The 17,198-nt window shown below is 34.6% G+C and overlaps 1 protein-coding gene across 2 annotated transcripts; it reads left to right on the forward strand.

Moving 5' to 3' along the window:
- Nucleotides 1-12,937: 12,937 nt before the first annotated feature.
- Nucleotides 12,938-16,965, forward strand: LOC113727473 (probable serine/threonine-protein kinase WNK9). Of its 2 annotated transcripts, none has more exons than XM_027251668.2 (8): nt 12,938-13,539; nt 13,632-13,669; nt 14,019-14,246; nt 14,375-14,595; nt 14,801-14,958; nt 15,045-15,504; nt 15,599-16,184; nt 16,299-16,965. In XM_027251668.2, the coding sequence occupies exons 1-8, from the start codon at nt 13,465-13,467 to the stop codon at nt 16,306-16,308; spliced, it is 1,776 nt and encodes a 591-aa protein (XP_027107469.1). In that variant the 5' UTR covers nt 12,938-13,464; the 3' UTR covers nt 16,309-16,965. The 2 variants fall into 2 exon arrangements, with proteins under 2 accessions (XP_027107469.1, XP_027107470.1); XM_027251669.2 differs by having other exon boundaries at nt 12,940-13,539; nt 16,302-16,965.
- The last annotated feature ends 233 nt before the right edge of the window (nt 16,966-17,198 follow it).

Raw genomic sequence — 17,198 nt, forward strand, 5'->3', positions numbered from 1 at the left:
CTGCGGATTTCTTTTAAGAAACTAAACATAATTAGTAAGGTTCTAAGTTGTAATTCCCATCAAAGAATCTAAAGATAGTGGAGCCCTTTAGCTAGTTATAGCATATGGGCGGCTGTGAAGAGATAATCTAAGAGTCCTAATTAATTAATGGCACCAGTGCAGATTTTTTGGATCAACCTTTTTTAAACTATCCAAATTTGACTAACTTTTTTTTTTTTTTAAATTTGATTAATTTTGGCCACAAAAATATGCCATGGCCGCCACAAGTTTCTGAATGAATCTTATTTCAATACTTAAGCTCTTAAATCTTGTACCTTTTAGCCATTTTAAATAACCCTATTTAATTACTTGTAACATATTCATGATAGGGGTATTTTTGACATTTTAGTTGACTCCGTTATGGATTGCAAATTTCATTATTTTGACACTTTAATCCAAATTATAAGAAATTTATGTATAGTTTTTGAAACCATAGGGGAGTTATATAAATAAAAATTAAACCACAGGGTGTAAAGTATAATTTGCCCTTTAAAATTTGATTTCCTTTGGCGAGGAAATATGCCATGGCCGCCCCAAGTTCCAGAATGAATCTTATTTCAATGCTTAAGCTCTTAAATCTTGTACCTTTTGGCCATTTTAAATAACCCTATGTACTTACTTGTAACATATTCATGGGCAAAACCCAAATTTCAGTTAATATCTTAACAATTTTTTATTACTTGAAGCACAAGAAATTTTCTGAATAGATATACCCTGGAAAGCTGATAGAGTAGGTAAATGATAATTGAGAGTTTGATAATCCTGAATGTCAGCTGCCAAATGATCTAGGGAGAATTGTAATTTTGGTCCCCAATCTATAGTGTATGCCCGGATTAAGTCCCCAATCTATTTTGAAAATCAATTTTGGTTCCTAATCTATTCAATTTTGCGCTAAAAGTGGACAATTGACGGAACTTGTTCAATTTCAACCGGAATCATGTCACGCGAGATCACGTGCCGGCACTAAAACCCCCTTTTCAATTTTTTTAATTTCCGAAACACCTTTTTTAATATTTTCAGCTCTGTCATGCCTTTGAACATATTAAACAAAGATATTAATTGAATTCTCTAATTAAGGACTAGAGCCCACCAAAAAGGTTGAATATCAAACAGAGGAAAAGAAGCTGTCGTCCACTACTTCCTTCTTTCCTCATCTTCTTTCTTCCAACTCAAGAAGAAACCCTAGGAGCTTCAATCCCATTCTAATCAAACAAAACCATTTTCACGTCATTGTGACAAAAAGTTGCAAGATGTGGGCAAAAACTTTGTATCGAGTTTCTTCTATTTTCAATTTAGCTCCTCATGGAACCAATGAAAAATTGCGGCTACAAGCAGCGAGCAATAATGGTTATTTCTTGGACAGACAACAATCCTGGGAGAAGATATTTTACTTGTGCAATAAAGAAGGTATGATTGTCTCTGTTTCTGATTTCGAGATTTCTGTCTCTATTTCTGAGTTTTGTGCTAAAGCTTTATGATGTTGGCTGTGAAGGGTGACCGAGGAAAAGGATGTGATTATTTTGAATGGCATGATCCGAAAATGTGTAGAAGGTCAACAGCCCTGATTCCTGGACTACTACATAGCATGAACTCTAAGAATGCTACAATTGAGAGGCTAAGACCAAGGGAAAGAAAATTACTGATAGCAATTTTGTTGTTGCTACTTCTGCTGGTTATTGTGTTATTGGTGTAAAACTCAAGAAGGCTGGACAGTCTTGGTATCAACTAAGCAGCTCAAGGAAAATGTGTTAAGTATTAGGCTAAGCTAGGTACTGTCTGAACTTAGAGATGAAAGACATTCATCCAGATTGTAATTTTGATTTTTTTTTTGTTGGAATGGGTGAATGTGTAAGTTAGAATGTATTATCAGGCTAGTACATTCTGTTTATTGAATGAATGAATATATTGGATGTTCCAATCTGCTTTTAATTAGTTGTTTTTAAAGTTCATTTACAATTTAACTAGATGTTGAGTTCTCCTTGAAAAATGAATTAAATTTGAGAAACACCACAAAACAGAATGAAAACTTGAATGAAAGCAGAATGTAAAGAAACACTAGAAAACAGGATGAAGTAAATTCACTGCAATCCCTGCCTAGAATCCTATATAAAACTTGAAGCAGCGAGCTATGATAATTTCCACAATCCAGAACTACCAGAAAACAGAATGAAAAATGAACTTCAAAATGTGGAAGTAAGCAAAATAAAATGGCCAGAATTCACGTTCACAATTTATGTGCAAGATAAAAGAAGAATTCATTGCTGGATTGGAACCAATGAACAAAAGATACATTCAATGACCATTACAACCATCAAATAGACACTGTATTGTCATTTGCCAGAAATGATTACAAAATGGCCAGAATGTCATGTTCATGCTGGCTTGTTCTCAAGATACATGAGTTCCAAATACCAATGTACAAAAGCTACTAATCTGACAAAAGCTACTACTAATCAAATTCAGCAACACAACCACTCCAAAAGCTGCTGATTAACAACATTAAGTTAGGTACTGATTAGCAACATCCAAAAGGTGCTGATTAGCTACTCTTCAGCTAGTTGATGCTGGCTTTTCCTTTGTCATTCCAAGGTGGATTTGAACATCTCTGATCCTAAAAGGTATCCCTGTTCCTACTTGGCGAACTGGTTGACTGCTATGTACCACAAAATTCTCTGGGATACCAAAAGCTTCATGCAAGTTTGGTTGAGCAGTAGGGGTAGAACTGATTATATTGTCATCACCAGTTGCTGGGTTATTCTGTGATGAATCTATTTGCTTTGCATTTCGTTTGGTGTCATTTCTCTACAATACATCAGCATTTAATCACTAAATATTGAACTCACAAGAAACAATAGCACTATGTACATTAAGTAATAAAATTACAACAGATTTTCTTGATATTTTTGTTCTCCTTTTCTTTGCATTTGAAGTGTTTCCCCTGACCTACAACAAAGCATAAAATGCATTAGCTGCTACAATGTTACAAGCATAGTTCATGAATATCTATTTACACAAATTACATACCTGACTTATAGAGTTATCTATTCTCATGTCATCTAGTTGTGAGAGACTCATATCCTCCTGATTTGCTTGTGTTTCCTGCCCCTGTTCACTCATTTGACTGGCTGCAACACTTGCTTCCTCTCTAAGTTTACATGTTTGTGTGTTATGGCCTTGCTTACCACAGAATGAGCATTTACAAATTTGACCAAATCTCCTCACCTTCTTGCCCTGCTCCTTTGTTTGTTGTATCTCATCAGCAGATTTTGTTCTCTGTTTCTTTGGTCTTCCTGGTGCTCTTTCATAAGTTGGTGGCAGGGGTAGCTGAACGTCTACATCTTCCCACTCATGCTCTCCATTCACACAAAAAATGCAAGGGTCATAACACTTAAGATACGTTTCAACACTGTAACAGTCATCAATGTACTGCATAGGGTCCTTCATAGCAATCCACAAAGCTGAAATTGCATGAGCACATGGTATCCCTGTCAAATCCCATTTCCTGCATGAGCAAGTCCTATCCTCAATATTGACTGCCTACTTTTCAGCATAAGGGTCAGCAACTTCAAAACTGACATCATTTGATTTGTAAGGAACACAGTAAGTTGCCTTGTCAATATTGACCTTCATCCTTTTTCTAATTTTTGGACAGAAACCAAATTTGCTCCACTTTTTCCTAACTATATCTCTATTTTCTCGCATTCTTTGCATGACAACATGCCTCAATACCTCCATCATGACAACAATGGACCCTTCCCTGGCATCTAATATTTTGCTGTTAAATGATTCACATATGTTATTCAACAACATATCACATTTAAGGAATGTTCTGAAGTGTGATCTACTCCACTCTGCTGGATTTCTTGTCCTCTAACCACTTAATTGCATCAACATCCAGTTCTGCTATGGCTTCCATTCTTCTTATGAATTGTGCATGAGTAGTTGCCTTAGCTACTTTCCACAAGGCTTGCCTCATGGCTGTCCCTTTGAATCCAGCAGCTACTATATTGCTATGCATATGCTTCACACAAAATCTATGATCATCCCCTGGAAAAATTGAATCACATGCCTAAATTATGCCCTTCTGCTTGTCACTCATTATGGTCCATTTATAGTCATTTTCAATTTTTAGATCCTCCTTAAGTAAAGTAAGAAACCAAATCCAGGAATCCTTAGTTTCTCCCTCAGTTGCTGCATAAGCAATTGGATACGAACCATTATTTGGATCAACTCCAACTGCTGTCAGTAATACTTCACCAGCCGCACCTTTGAGAAAAGTTCCATCTAATCCAAACATAGGCCTGCAAGTATCTAAAAATCCTTTTTTCACCCTAACAAAGCACATTACAATCTTTGAAATTTCCCTTGTTTGGTGACTGAATCACAGTAGTCTTCTGCCACTTTCATTACTATAGTACTACCTGGGTTACTTCTCAAGATTTCATTGATATGCTTGGGCAACTTATTGTACTAGTCCACATCACTATCTTGGGCCAACTCCCTGCCAATTTTTCTAGCTCTATAGCCTTGATGTCTACTCAAATAGCACTTGTTTTCATTACCAGGTTTTTGAAGCTAGCATTATCCAGCTTGGGATTCTCCCTAAATGTATTAACATATTTTCTGCCAATCCACCCAGATTTCACACTCTTGTTATGATATGAAAACCCACACTTGTGCTTCTGCTTGAATGTTCTAACTTATAGTTTGCCATCACCTTTCATCTTCCTAGCATATATGCACCAGTCACAGCTTTTTTTAGGACAAATTGCCCTGCATCTAATGGTGTCACTCTTGATAAATTTAAATGGTCTACCCCGCTTGATATTCCAGGTTCTAACTGCCTCTTTAAACTCCTTGAATGTGGTAAATACCTATCTAATTTTAAGGTTGCGGTTATCTGCATGCTTGGGGTCATACATAGGTGGTCTACAATGACCCTCTTCATCTGAACCTTGGAGACTATCAATATCTGAACCTGAATCTGGTGCAACATCCATGTTAGAGTTGTCATCATCAGTATCAGAATTACTCACTGTTTGTCCCCTAGTTTCCTTTACACATTCCTTTTTTTCATTCCTCTTAAGCTGCTCTTTTCTGTGATTTTCTACCCCTAACCATTCTAAATTATGATAAACATTTTCTTCATACTCATAGTCATCAGAATTTTGCTCATAATCAGAATCTTTTCCTGAAAATTCTCCAGAATCAGAACCTAAGGTGTATTGACTATTAGATTCATCATCTTCCTCTTCTAATACAAAATCTTCATCATCAACATCAGACCCCATTGTGATGCTAATAACTCTCTAAAAGAAACCTCTATGTACAACTCAACTACCCTTCCATACTCAAATTGATCAACACAATAGGCATGCAATTCTCTATCATGCTCTAACAAACGAAAGCTATGTTCCTCTATCAAAATGTGGTATTTTTTGTCACCTATAGTCCCAACCTGACTTTCTAACAATCTATCCATTTCTAAAAGGCTTAAACCTGTGACCTCTACATGATCAAATACCCTTAATTCACCTCCCTCATAATGAACATCAGGTTTAGTTTCGCATTTTCCCCATAAGTGACACTTCATAGTCACTTCCGTGCTATCACTGTCTACATTAAAAAAAAAAAAACAACACAGGCCATAATTTAGATGACAGAAATAGGTGCTGCTAGCAAACCGACAATAAAAAATGCATACTTCAGCAAACATTCAAAGACAAGGGCCATCAATTACAGTAAAATAAGTCCCACTTGTACAGTAAGAACCAGCATGATAAGATCCCGTTTAGAGACACACATGGACCACACCACAAATGACAAATTTTTTCCTTAGTTTTTCAAGATTGGTCGTTAATAAAGCCAAAATTGTCAGATTTTTCCCTCCCAAGTACAAAAAGCATTTTTTTTCCACTATATTCTAACATTATAGTTGGCGATTGTGCATATATATCACAAAAAAAGGCAAAATCCCATACCATAATTAGGTGCTGCTAGCTTGTTCATTTCCTTAGGTCTCACTGCCATTTCTACTTTACAATGCCACGAGCAACTTCAGCTTGACTGAATTCAGCAGATTTTTCCGTAATTTTTTCACGTTTTGATTCTTGATTTTGGCTCTTAGGGTTCAGTGAGCTGTTTGCTGAAGAGAGTTTGACCAGGTTGAGTAGTGGACGACAACTTCTTTTTCTCTGTCTGATATTCAACCTTTTTGGCGGGCTCCAGTCCTTAATTAGAGAATTTTAGCAATTAATGTCTTTGTTTAATATGTCCAAAGGCAAGACAGAGCTGAAAATATTAAAAAAGATGTTTCGAAAATTAAAAAAATTGAAAAGGTAGTTTTTGTGCCGGCATGTGATCTCACGTGACATGGTTCCGGTTGAAATTGAACAAATGCCGTCAATTGTCCATTTTAGCGCAAAATTGAATAGATTAGAGACCAAAATTGATTTTCGAAATAGATTGGGGACTCAATCCGGACATACACTATAGATTGGGGGACCAAAATTACAATTCTCCCAATGATCTAGAACCAATCACTTTCAAGAAAATGAATACTGATTTTCCCGCAAACTCACTTCTTACTATTTGAACATCTAAACAACTTGTCAAGTTATCTGTACAGGAAGACAAACAACTGGGACCACAAGTATTTCAAACTATGACAAAATTATTTGTCTTGACATGTTAAATAAAGTGACTTGATGGTAATATTTTGGGTTAAAAATAAAAAAGTCCTCTGTGATATACCTAATACACAGAAAAGTTTCCCGTGATTTCAAACTATTGTCAACAACACCTCATGTTTTGAACTAAATTATAAACTACCAGAATTCGTTAAATTTAACGAAAATGACAGTTTCGGCTGTTAAACTTACTGGATTCCGTTAAGTTTACCGTTAAAATTATCGGATTCTGTTAAGTTTTCCGTTAAGTTTACCGGATTCTGTTAAATTTAACAAAATTTGTTAGTTTATAATTTAGTTCAAAATATGAGGTGTCGTTTTATATGTTTTGAAACCATGAGAAATTTTTCTGTGTATTAGGTATACCACAGGGGACTTTTTTGTTTTTAACTCTAATATTATATACAATAAGAGTACATATCAGTATGAATATGAGGATAATCCTTGTTTGGGAAAAATCCATCAAGGTGATGATCACCACACATTGTATATTTTTCTTTTCTTTCGTTTTCATTGACTCGAACACGCTTTCATATTCTTGTAGCCCTTTGATTAATGAAGCAGACATTCTAGACAATAAAATGAATAGGGACCTACAAAAATATGGCCCATGCACTTCTGTCTATGGAGTGTATAGTTGACAATAGATCACAAGAAAAAAATTTAGCTGTTTAGACTTTGGACTACAATTTGTGCCATATTAATTTGATTTTAGTTTTTTTTTTTTTGTATAAACCACAGGTATCCGCATCACTTGTTCAAATTAGGTCGAGCACCTTACAGAGAGAAACTTTTCGAATGCTATCCATTCAATTTCCATAAATTTCAAATCCAAAATTTCGTGATTAAGGGATGCAAGTGCCTTCCACTTGCACCAATATCAATTGGTTTTAATTTGATATTAGTTGCTCGTTGAAAACGAAATGTCAAATTAGGGATTTAGTGTCTGTAGCGGCCAGGAGTGTACCCTAACTCCCATAATTATCATGTGGCTGATTAATGCTGCACTTTTGTTTTGCTATAGTTCATAGGAAAAGACACATGATTCATGAATTATGCCAGCAAAATTATTAATCGTTCGTGGCTCTATCCAAGTAACCTTCAATTATTTATCTTTTTTGTTTTCTAAAAACCATTTCATTGTTTTTACTCAGTTTTTTTTTATAGTTTTGTAACCATTTCACTTTTATTAATAGAGCACTTGGATTAAAGTCCACACTTGGATTAACTTAGTTTTCATGGGATTTATCGATGTTATAAAGGATTTGTAATAGGGATTTAGAATTTAAAAAACTAGAAAATGTTTTAGGTTTAAATTTGTCCAGTTCTAAATGACATAATAAGATATTGGACAAGAATTCTGAAAAATTACATATAAGATGTCAAGAATAACTTGTAAAATATGTGCTTAAAGGGTACTTGTTTTTCAGAGATATTTCAAGGTCCCACATGGAAAAATTTTGTATACAATAGACTTTCAACTCCTAGAAAAACAAAAGAATATCATTATTTTACATGTTATAAGTAGAGTTCAAAATCCCCATCAATGTTTTTATATGTTACAAAGAGTTTATATTTATCCCACCGTGCATTTTGAATTAGGCTTGTAACCCTATATACCCATAAAATCCTTGTGAAAGTTGTAAATATAATCCTACTTTTTATTAATTACCTCTTTCCTGTTTGTTGCATGAAAAGTCTCCAATGAGTCAATCATTAGATTGTATCATCAATGTAGTCATAATGGATTAACTATAGAAATAGAAAATTCAATTAAATATCAATTAATAAATTAATCATGCTGAACATTGTGACTGTGGAATACTAAGTTATCTATACTTTGTACAAAGACAGATCCAATTGAGAAATGGATGTTAATCGGGTTTTGAGATTTCAATTGGATTAAATGTAATTTTTTTTGGGGTTGTTTTGCCCCCGGGGGGGAGGGGGGAAGGGGGGAAGGGGGGAAATGACGACATCTTCTTCTTCCTTTTTATTCTACTACCAAACTAAGACTCTTGGCTAGCTTCTAGACTATCGATAAAAGTCAGTAGCCAAAAAAAAAAAAAAAAGAATGCCTGCCACATTGGTATGTACAATAAATTTAGTGTATTTCAGTTTGTTTAGCATTAGACCGGCTGACAAAAAACTAACTCTAATCTTAGTAGTTTAGCCAGGATTGGCGTTTTAATTGGCTGATTAGATCGATTTGAAACCAAGAAAACTGATATGAGTGGGGTTAGAATTTTTAAGATTTTTATCTACAACAATTGGAGCTATACTAAGAAAATGGAAGTGGAGGTATGCAAGGGCTTATATTCTTAGAATTCCGATGGTTGATGGTTCTGATTTCACAGTTTTTTTTTTTCATTCAATCTAACGGCAACAATCTATTCTATTCCTTTATTATGGAGGAGGGGACGTCGAATAAGACTTATCCAACTTCAGAGCTATTCACTTCAAAAAAGTTTATGCAGGAAAATGCTCGACATAAATAAGAATATAGGTTAAAAATTTGTTGCTTAAAATTAAGGTGGTTTCCTAAGAAATATTGGCTTCTAGCCTTCTATTCCCCTTTACCTCATTTTAAGACCAAATAGCCTAACGTTTTTTCTATTTGACAATATTTAAACCAACAAATTCCTTCAAAATTTCCAAACGATTTCTATTTTCAGATATAGAAAAGTAGGAGCTGTTGAAAACCAACCTAAGCCTTTACACCAACAACTCCATTAAACTTCAACACTTCCACTTTTTCCTTCTCTTTGTCCTCCAACTTTTTTTTTTTTTTTTTGAAAAAAGGAAAATATTACAGGGAAAGAAAAATCATTAGGAACATACTTTTCCTCTTTTTTTCCCTTTGTTTTTTCTGTGGAAAACCATTCAAATTCTCCTTTACTAGTCTACAGCCAACCAGAATAGGTTGACATTTCTCTCGAATAATGACCTAACATATCACACCATTTAGCCCAAAGAAACAAAGGAAAAAAAACGAAAATAAAAATTATAAAATATGACGACACCATTTTGTAGCATATAGACTTCACTTCCATAGTTGGCTTAACATGAATCTCAGAAGGAGTTTCTAAGATTTTTCGCGATGCTGCTGGGAAAAGCACGACGACTTTCACCCAAAAAAAAAGAAGTAAAAGTTTGGCCAGAAAATTAAGGTCAAAATCATTTTTTACTAAGTCAAAACAAGTAAAAATTGAATCATCAATTGGACCAATTAATCCCAAGGGCGAAGCTTCAAACCAGTGCAAACTTCTAATATTCCATGCTATGAAACAAATATCCAGTTTTTAACTTTGGCTTTTTATCAAATTTGATATTGTTTTTGAAATACATTTATACTCACCATCTTTTTGTTGCCATAATATTAATTAAAGGATAATGAGAGATTGGAATGATAATCAACCGACTTAGATTGCAATTTTTTTTAATGTTTTTGTAGAGAAATAACAGTATGATGATTTTTTTTTTTTTTTTTGGAGATGTAATGTGTATACGTTAAAGTGGTTGAAAAATATGTTAAGGAAATTCGAAAAGAATTTTCTACAAAACCACCAATCCATGCAAGACCAGCTAATAATTTTATTGATTATGACAACTTTCAAGAGTGGCCTATATGTTCAATTTACCAGTTCTTCTAATTTCTTCGCTTTGAGTCACAAACCAAACAAGAAAAAAGAAAAAAAAAAAGAAAAGAAAAACACATCTTGTCACATGTTATGTTTAAGGAACACATGAGCTACTTTTGTATTAACTAAAATCACATTAAAGTTACCATAATTAAAAGCTAATGGCTAAATGAATTTTAATTTCTTAAATTTATGTCATCTAAAGAAAGGTGTCTAATGGGTACTCATTTTACGCAAGTTATTATTTTTTTGACAATCAAGCTTAAACTCCACAAATAAGAAAAGAGGTCAAAATTATTTTGCTATATAGGTAATAGGGTTTCCTCAATGAATTTTGGCTTCTAGTCACCTTTACATCATTTTAAAATAAAAAAAAAAAGATTAATTCTAAGGGGAGCAGGAAAGGGAATTTAAACCTAAGACCTTTAATTTTCAGGTTTCTAACCTTGGTCACCAAACTAAAACATTCTCGACTTCACTTCCCTAATTGAGGTAGCGTAAAGTTCCCTAGATTGGGATGCTGCTAGGAAAATCACAACCTTCCATAAAAAAATAAATAATAATAAATAAATAACAATTAAAAACACAATTAAAAATTTGACTAGAAAATTAAGGTCCAACTCATTTTTTACTAGGTCAAAACAAATAAAAAATTGAACCATCAATTCGTCCAATTCATTCCTAAAGGCGAAGATTCGAAGTAGTGCTGACTTCTCACCTTCCACGCTATTCAAATAGACATCCATTTATTAATTTTGGCTTCTTATCAAACTTTCCAAATCTCTGCTCCATCCTTTTGTTGTGATGATGCTAAAAAATGAAGAAAGATAGGTACCATGCTAAAAAATCGTTGTGATGATCAACGATTGATTTTTGGAATTTTCTATAGAAAAATGTCACTATAGCACTTTTTTTTTGAGAATTTGTTGGAAAATAGGTTAAGAAAATCCCAAAAACAAAATCTATAAAACTACCAATCCAAGAGAGACTGGGTAATAAATTCTTTGAATGTGACAACTTTCAAGAAGGCCTATAAGTATAAGTATTTTTCTAACGGGTACATGGTGAGCATTCATTAATACATCTAAAATTTATCTTATTTATTATGTATATACACATATTAATAATTATCACCATCCCTTGCATTTATATATTTTTTCTATTTAATTCTACATAATCTCTTTTGTATTTATTTATTTTTTCTAATTAATCTTATATTTTCAATATGTGACATCTAAAATATATTTTAATGAGTGACCATTGAGCACTCGTTAGACAGACCCTAAATTTAATTTATCTTTTTTTTTTTAGTTTAAGTCACAAATCCGAAAAAAGGAAAAAGAAAAATCATTGTGTTATATGTTATGTTTAAGGGACATATGAGCTACTCTTGTATTAACTAAAGTTACATTAAAGTCACCATAATTGAATTCCAATTCCTTAATTTATGTTACCTAAAGAAAGTTTGTCTAACTGATACCCAATTGAGAACTGACAAAAGGGTTTTAACAATAAATGTAAAATTAAAACGTGAAAGTGTTTAAATGCAAGGGGATGATATAAAGTACTATATGTTTTTACATCATAAATTAAGTGTAAACTCGTCAATACAAGGATAACATAATCAAGTTAACCAGGGCCAGCAAAAAAGGGGTCGGTTTGCAAGTGTCAATTTTGGTTCCACCAAAAGGGATGAAAAAAGAAAGGCAACTTTTTCTTTCATGCAACGATGTCTATCTTCTCCTTAATGCAGATGGAGTAAAGGTTTGAAAAGTAGGTACATAAAGAAAGTTGAACCGTACCAATCTTCCGTACATGGGGTACACCTTTCATTGGATGGAGGTTTTTTGTTCCGTGCAGTAATGGTTTCCACCTCAATGGACAGTTTTTTTTAGTGGAAAAACAAACACAAAACGGAAAATCCACCAACCAAACCATGAAAGCTGCATTAATTTATGAATCACCAAACTCTTCTTCTTTTAACGTTTTTCTTTTCTTTTATTTTTATTTGATGTAAGCAAGCAAAAACTTTATTTCATTTTTATTTTTTGGTCCACAGTCAAATTCAATCTGTCATCAAAGACAGGATGATCTCACAAAAGTCAACAATTTTCATCTGGGCCCTACATTTTCTTGTTTCTTGTTTCTTGTACTCTTAATCCAGCAGAAAACCAGTACCAAGTAATTGAAAAAAAAATGTTATAAAAGTTTAAATTGAGTGGTGATGACTTTACTTAATTACAAAATAAATCTCTAAAATAGCATTCAAGTTCGAAGACAATATAATATGTTTGTTACATCTTCTGTTACACCACGTATTAGCATTAGACATGTATTTTGTTTGCAACAGTAAAAAAATTGTAGCATCAAAACTATAGTAGACGATAATAGGAGACTAGTGAGCATTGTTGTTAATATCAGTTTCAAGATGAGAATCGGATGCATTTTATATTTGATTAATCAATGAAAATTCATCTTCTATATACTATTTTTTTAATATGCTTACAAATTACCATAGGTTTTCTTGAATAATAATAAAATAGCAAGAGAGCAAGATGAATGATTCATTTATCAACTAATTTTCCGCAGGCTGTTTTGGTGCTTTAATTCCATCAGCCAAAAAGCAAAGACAGGATTAACAAAGTGTCTCTCTTTCTCTCCATACTTCTCATTTTCTCGTTGGCTACTGTCACGTTTATGGTGGGGTGGCAACCCTTCGGAAAAAAAAATGCGGTTGAGTTGTAAAATCTTGTCCTAAACTATCATCTTTTGTGATAAACTAACATCTTCTCTTGCATTTTGTCTGTCATACATTAACTTTTAAGTACAAGTACATTAGTACTGGTAAAATTGGACATTTTTTGGTGGTCTTCTCTCTCTTATAAAGGTTCCAAAGATGGGCACATGCTTCTTGGTGGATGCATAGATCATCACAATCATCATCATCTTTCCAATGATCTCTTCATTGTTGTCAGAGCCCAAGAGAGAGTACAGATAATAGTACTAGTACTGGTGGTGTAAAGAAAAGAAAAGGAGGTGCAAAAATCTATTAGCTTAAATCAGTTACTACTGCTGATAAAGCAGAGAGGTACAGAATGAATGGTCTAACACATCTTGAACCAGATTACTCTGAATTTGTTGAAGTTGATCCAACTGGAAGATATGGCAGAGTATGTATTTAAAAAGATCCCTCTTTCCCTCTTTCTTTCTTCTGTTTCTGATTAGAGATGTGATTTTGTGGTTTTTTTTTCTTGGGTTGCAGTATAACGAGATTCTTGGCAAAGGAGCTTCAAAGACAGTGTATGAATTGGCAACTTATTCTTTCCCACTTTTTTTTTTGTATTTGATTTTTGTTGCACACCCCTTTTGGAATGGTTTTGCACTTCCATTTTAGGCAACAAATTTGATTCAAGTTTTATAGTACAAGGAAAGTGAATATTTTTCAGCCAATTGTCCCCTTTAGGATTTAGATCTCCCAAAAGCTTGTTAGGTTTGTAGGTGGATATAGCATAGGCATTCTTTACTCTTTTTTGTTTCCTTCTTTTTCTTTTTAATGAAGATGGAAGCTTTCTGGGATTTGGGGTGTTTTTGAAAAGGATTTTTGATATATTGGCTTTTCTGATATGATTTGGTTTGTTGATTGATTCAGTTACAGAGCATTTGATGAATATGAAGGAATTGAAGTTGCTTGGAACCAGGTCAAACTCTATGATTTCCTGCAGAGTCCTGAAGATCTTGAAAGGCTTTATTGTGAAATTCATCTACTCAAAACATTGAAGCACCAAAACATTATGAAATTTTATACATCTTGGGTAGATACTGCCAACAGGAACATCAATTTTGTCACTGAGATGTTCACTTCTGGGACTCTTAGACAGTGAGTGACGTTTTGTTTCTTCGCAATCTCTGATCTATTCTTTGTTTGCCGTAAGCAACAGGTTATGATTTTAATCTTGCTTTTTATATATAACTTTATTTATTTATTTTTTGGTTTTGATTTGCCAGGTATAGGTTGAAGCACAGGAGAGTAAATATTAGAGCAGTAAAGCATTGGTGCAGACAGATCTTAAAAGGTCTTCTCTATCTTCATAGCCTTGACCCTCCTGTGATCCACAGAGACCTCAAATGTGACAACATCTTTGTTAATGGCAACCAAGGTGAAGTGAAAATTGGGGATCTTGGCCTTGCTGCTATCCTGCGAAAATCTCATGCCGCACACTGTGTTGGTATTTTGCCCTCTAATTGAACTCTCTTCATGTATGCAAGTTGCTTTCTTCCCAAAATTCAACTCTGCAATTGTTACAAGCTCAAAATTTTGCTACGCGCTTAATTTGTTCCGTAGACCTTTTAATCCTACTTTGCTGGTCATTAGCAATGATATGTTGCTTTAATAATGCTCATGAGATATTGAAGTGGTGATCTTTTCACCAGGAACACCTGAATTCATGGCTCCAGAAGTTTATGCAGAGGAATACAATGAACTGGTTGACATCTATGCATTTGGGATGTGCATTTTAGAAATGGTCACTTTTGAATATCCCTATAGTGAGTGCACTCATCCTGCTCAGATCTACAAGAAAGTTATCTCTGTAAGAATTCTTTCATTTGAGTTCCTCAATGCCCTTTTTTTTTTTTTTTTGGCTTTTTCTCCTGTAACATACAATTTCTGGTTTAGGGGAAGAAGCCTAATGCATTATATAAAGTAAAGGATCCTGAGGTACGACAATTTGTTGAGAAATGCTTGGCCACCGTTTCTCTCAGGCTCTCAGCAAGGGAGCTCTTAGATGATCCTTTTCTTAGGATTGATGGTTCTGAACCAGAATTAAGAGCTGTTGAGTGCCCGAGAGAAATGAATTACATGAATGCCCTATTAAGGCAGCCTTACCCTGATATAGAGTATGAAGGAAAATCGTTCAGTGACAACTCCTTCAAGGGATATTCCAATGGTTATGCTTTTGAAGACCAGAATGGATGGGATTGTCATCCAAATGAATTCGAGCAAAGTGGAATCGATCTTTTTGAGTATAATGAGGAAGATCATGATGAAGAATCTCCACATGTGGATGTAACCATTAAAGGGAAAAGAAGAGAAGACGGTAGCATCTTTTTAAGGCTTCGGATTTCAGACAAGGAAGGTCAGCAATTAAATGCTTCCACTCTTAAATGTCAGTTTCATATAAGGTTGTTTTGGCTTTAGATTGCAGCTGATGTAAGTTGGTGTCATTTCAGGTCGCATCAGAAATATCTATTTCCCGTTTGATATCGAATTGGACACAGCACTAAGTGTTGCAACCGAAATGGTTGCAGAACTGGATATGACCGATCAAGATGTCACTAAAATAGCAGATATGATTGATGGAGAGATTGCTTCTTTGGTGCCGGAATGGAAACGAGGGCCAGGAATAATCGAAACTCCCCGATTGGCAAATCCAAGCTTTTGTCAAAATTGTGCTTCCAACCACACATCTACAGGTTCTCTCATCAACTTTCTATCACATAATCCTGGTGCCCAGAACATTCAATTCTTGCAATGCTTGGGGAATGGATGTGCTGCTACACATGGTCGGTTTGAAGAGATCACCTATCAAGTTGGTAGTTCTTTACGTAATGAATTGGATGAAGCAAATAATCCTGGTTCGCCAAGCCAAAGAAATGGCTTCCATCCCATAGAGATTTGGGATCAGCATGAGAGCCATGAATGCAGTTCATTAGGTTCTGTGGGAAGCTGTTCCCTGGAAGAAGATGATGATGACGAAGAAGAAAAGTTGGATCAAGAAACTTCAGAGGACCATGAGAAAGAGAAAGTGTTACTGGAGTAAGTTCTCCAATGCAACAAATTTCATAATATCTTTATCAGGTTCTCAAACTTTAGACTCAAATTCCTTCGTTCCCCTATGAGCTCTCAAATGACTATGAACATTAAATTCAGCAGGAATTGAGATGGCTTAGAGCAAAATATCAGATCAACTTGAGGGATCTTAGAGATCAACAGTTGGGACTCACAAATAGATCATGCAAATCTCATTCAAGTTCAGCTAATAGCAAATGCAACAGTGAAATTGGAACAAGATCCCCCAGTATTCTTCTCAAGCCTTCTGCTGATCATGTTAACTTGGATTTGAACCAAAATCTTCAGCAAAGCAGCCCCAATTCAGTATCCCAAAGGGACCGGAAATGCGAGGCGACCAAGGAGACTCCTAATGTCAAGGACATAGTTGCTGTTAAGAAATTTTGCAAAAATTCATTACTTCCAAACTCACTTCACAGAACAACATCCTTGCCAGTTGGTGCTATTTACTTCTGATGTTTTTGCAACCTCACCAATTTTCCTTATTGTCTAAAATTGCAATACATTTTAGAGTCTCTATCATTTTGAGTACAAACGCTAGCTAGTGGTATACCCTTCAGCCCCTGGGCATTCCATCCTCCCTTGTTTGTACCCTTTTTAGGGATCTACCTATAAAGAGAACCATACTAAGGACTATGTGTAAAATTACAAGAGTCGTATAAATTTCCAAGGCTTCAGAATATTCAGCTGTAATAAACTTATCAGTCATCTCCATCTGTTTCCTGTGATACTGAGATGATTTTGACCATTGGTTTCGTACCAACTATTTCTTGATCTTTGATTGCCTGTTCTACTTGTTCCTTTTTTTTTTTTGGTTTTTTTCTTGGGGGTTGGGTGTTTGGTTGTGTTACTGACTTGCATATACGGGGTTGTCAAGTGAAATTAGTTGGTTCGTCAGTTATGGTTGGCTAATGAAACCCTTTTGGAGAACTCCTAGGCTGATGCCTACCAGATTTTGCTCCCCTCAAATGGCCAATAATG

The sequence above is a fragment of the Coffea arabica genome, chromosome 2c (assembly GCF_036785885.1).
Source record: "Coffea arabica cultivar ET-39 chromosome 2c, Coffea Arabica ET-39 HiFi, whole genome shotgun sequence".
Lineage (NCBI taxonomy): Eukaryota > Viridiplantae > Streptophyta > Magnoliopsida > Gentianales > Rubiaceae > Coffea > Coffea arabica.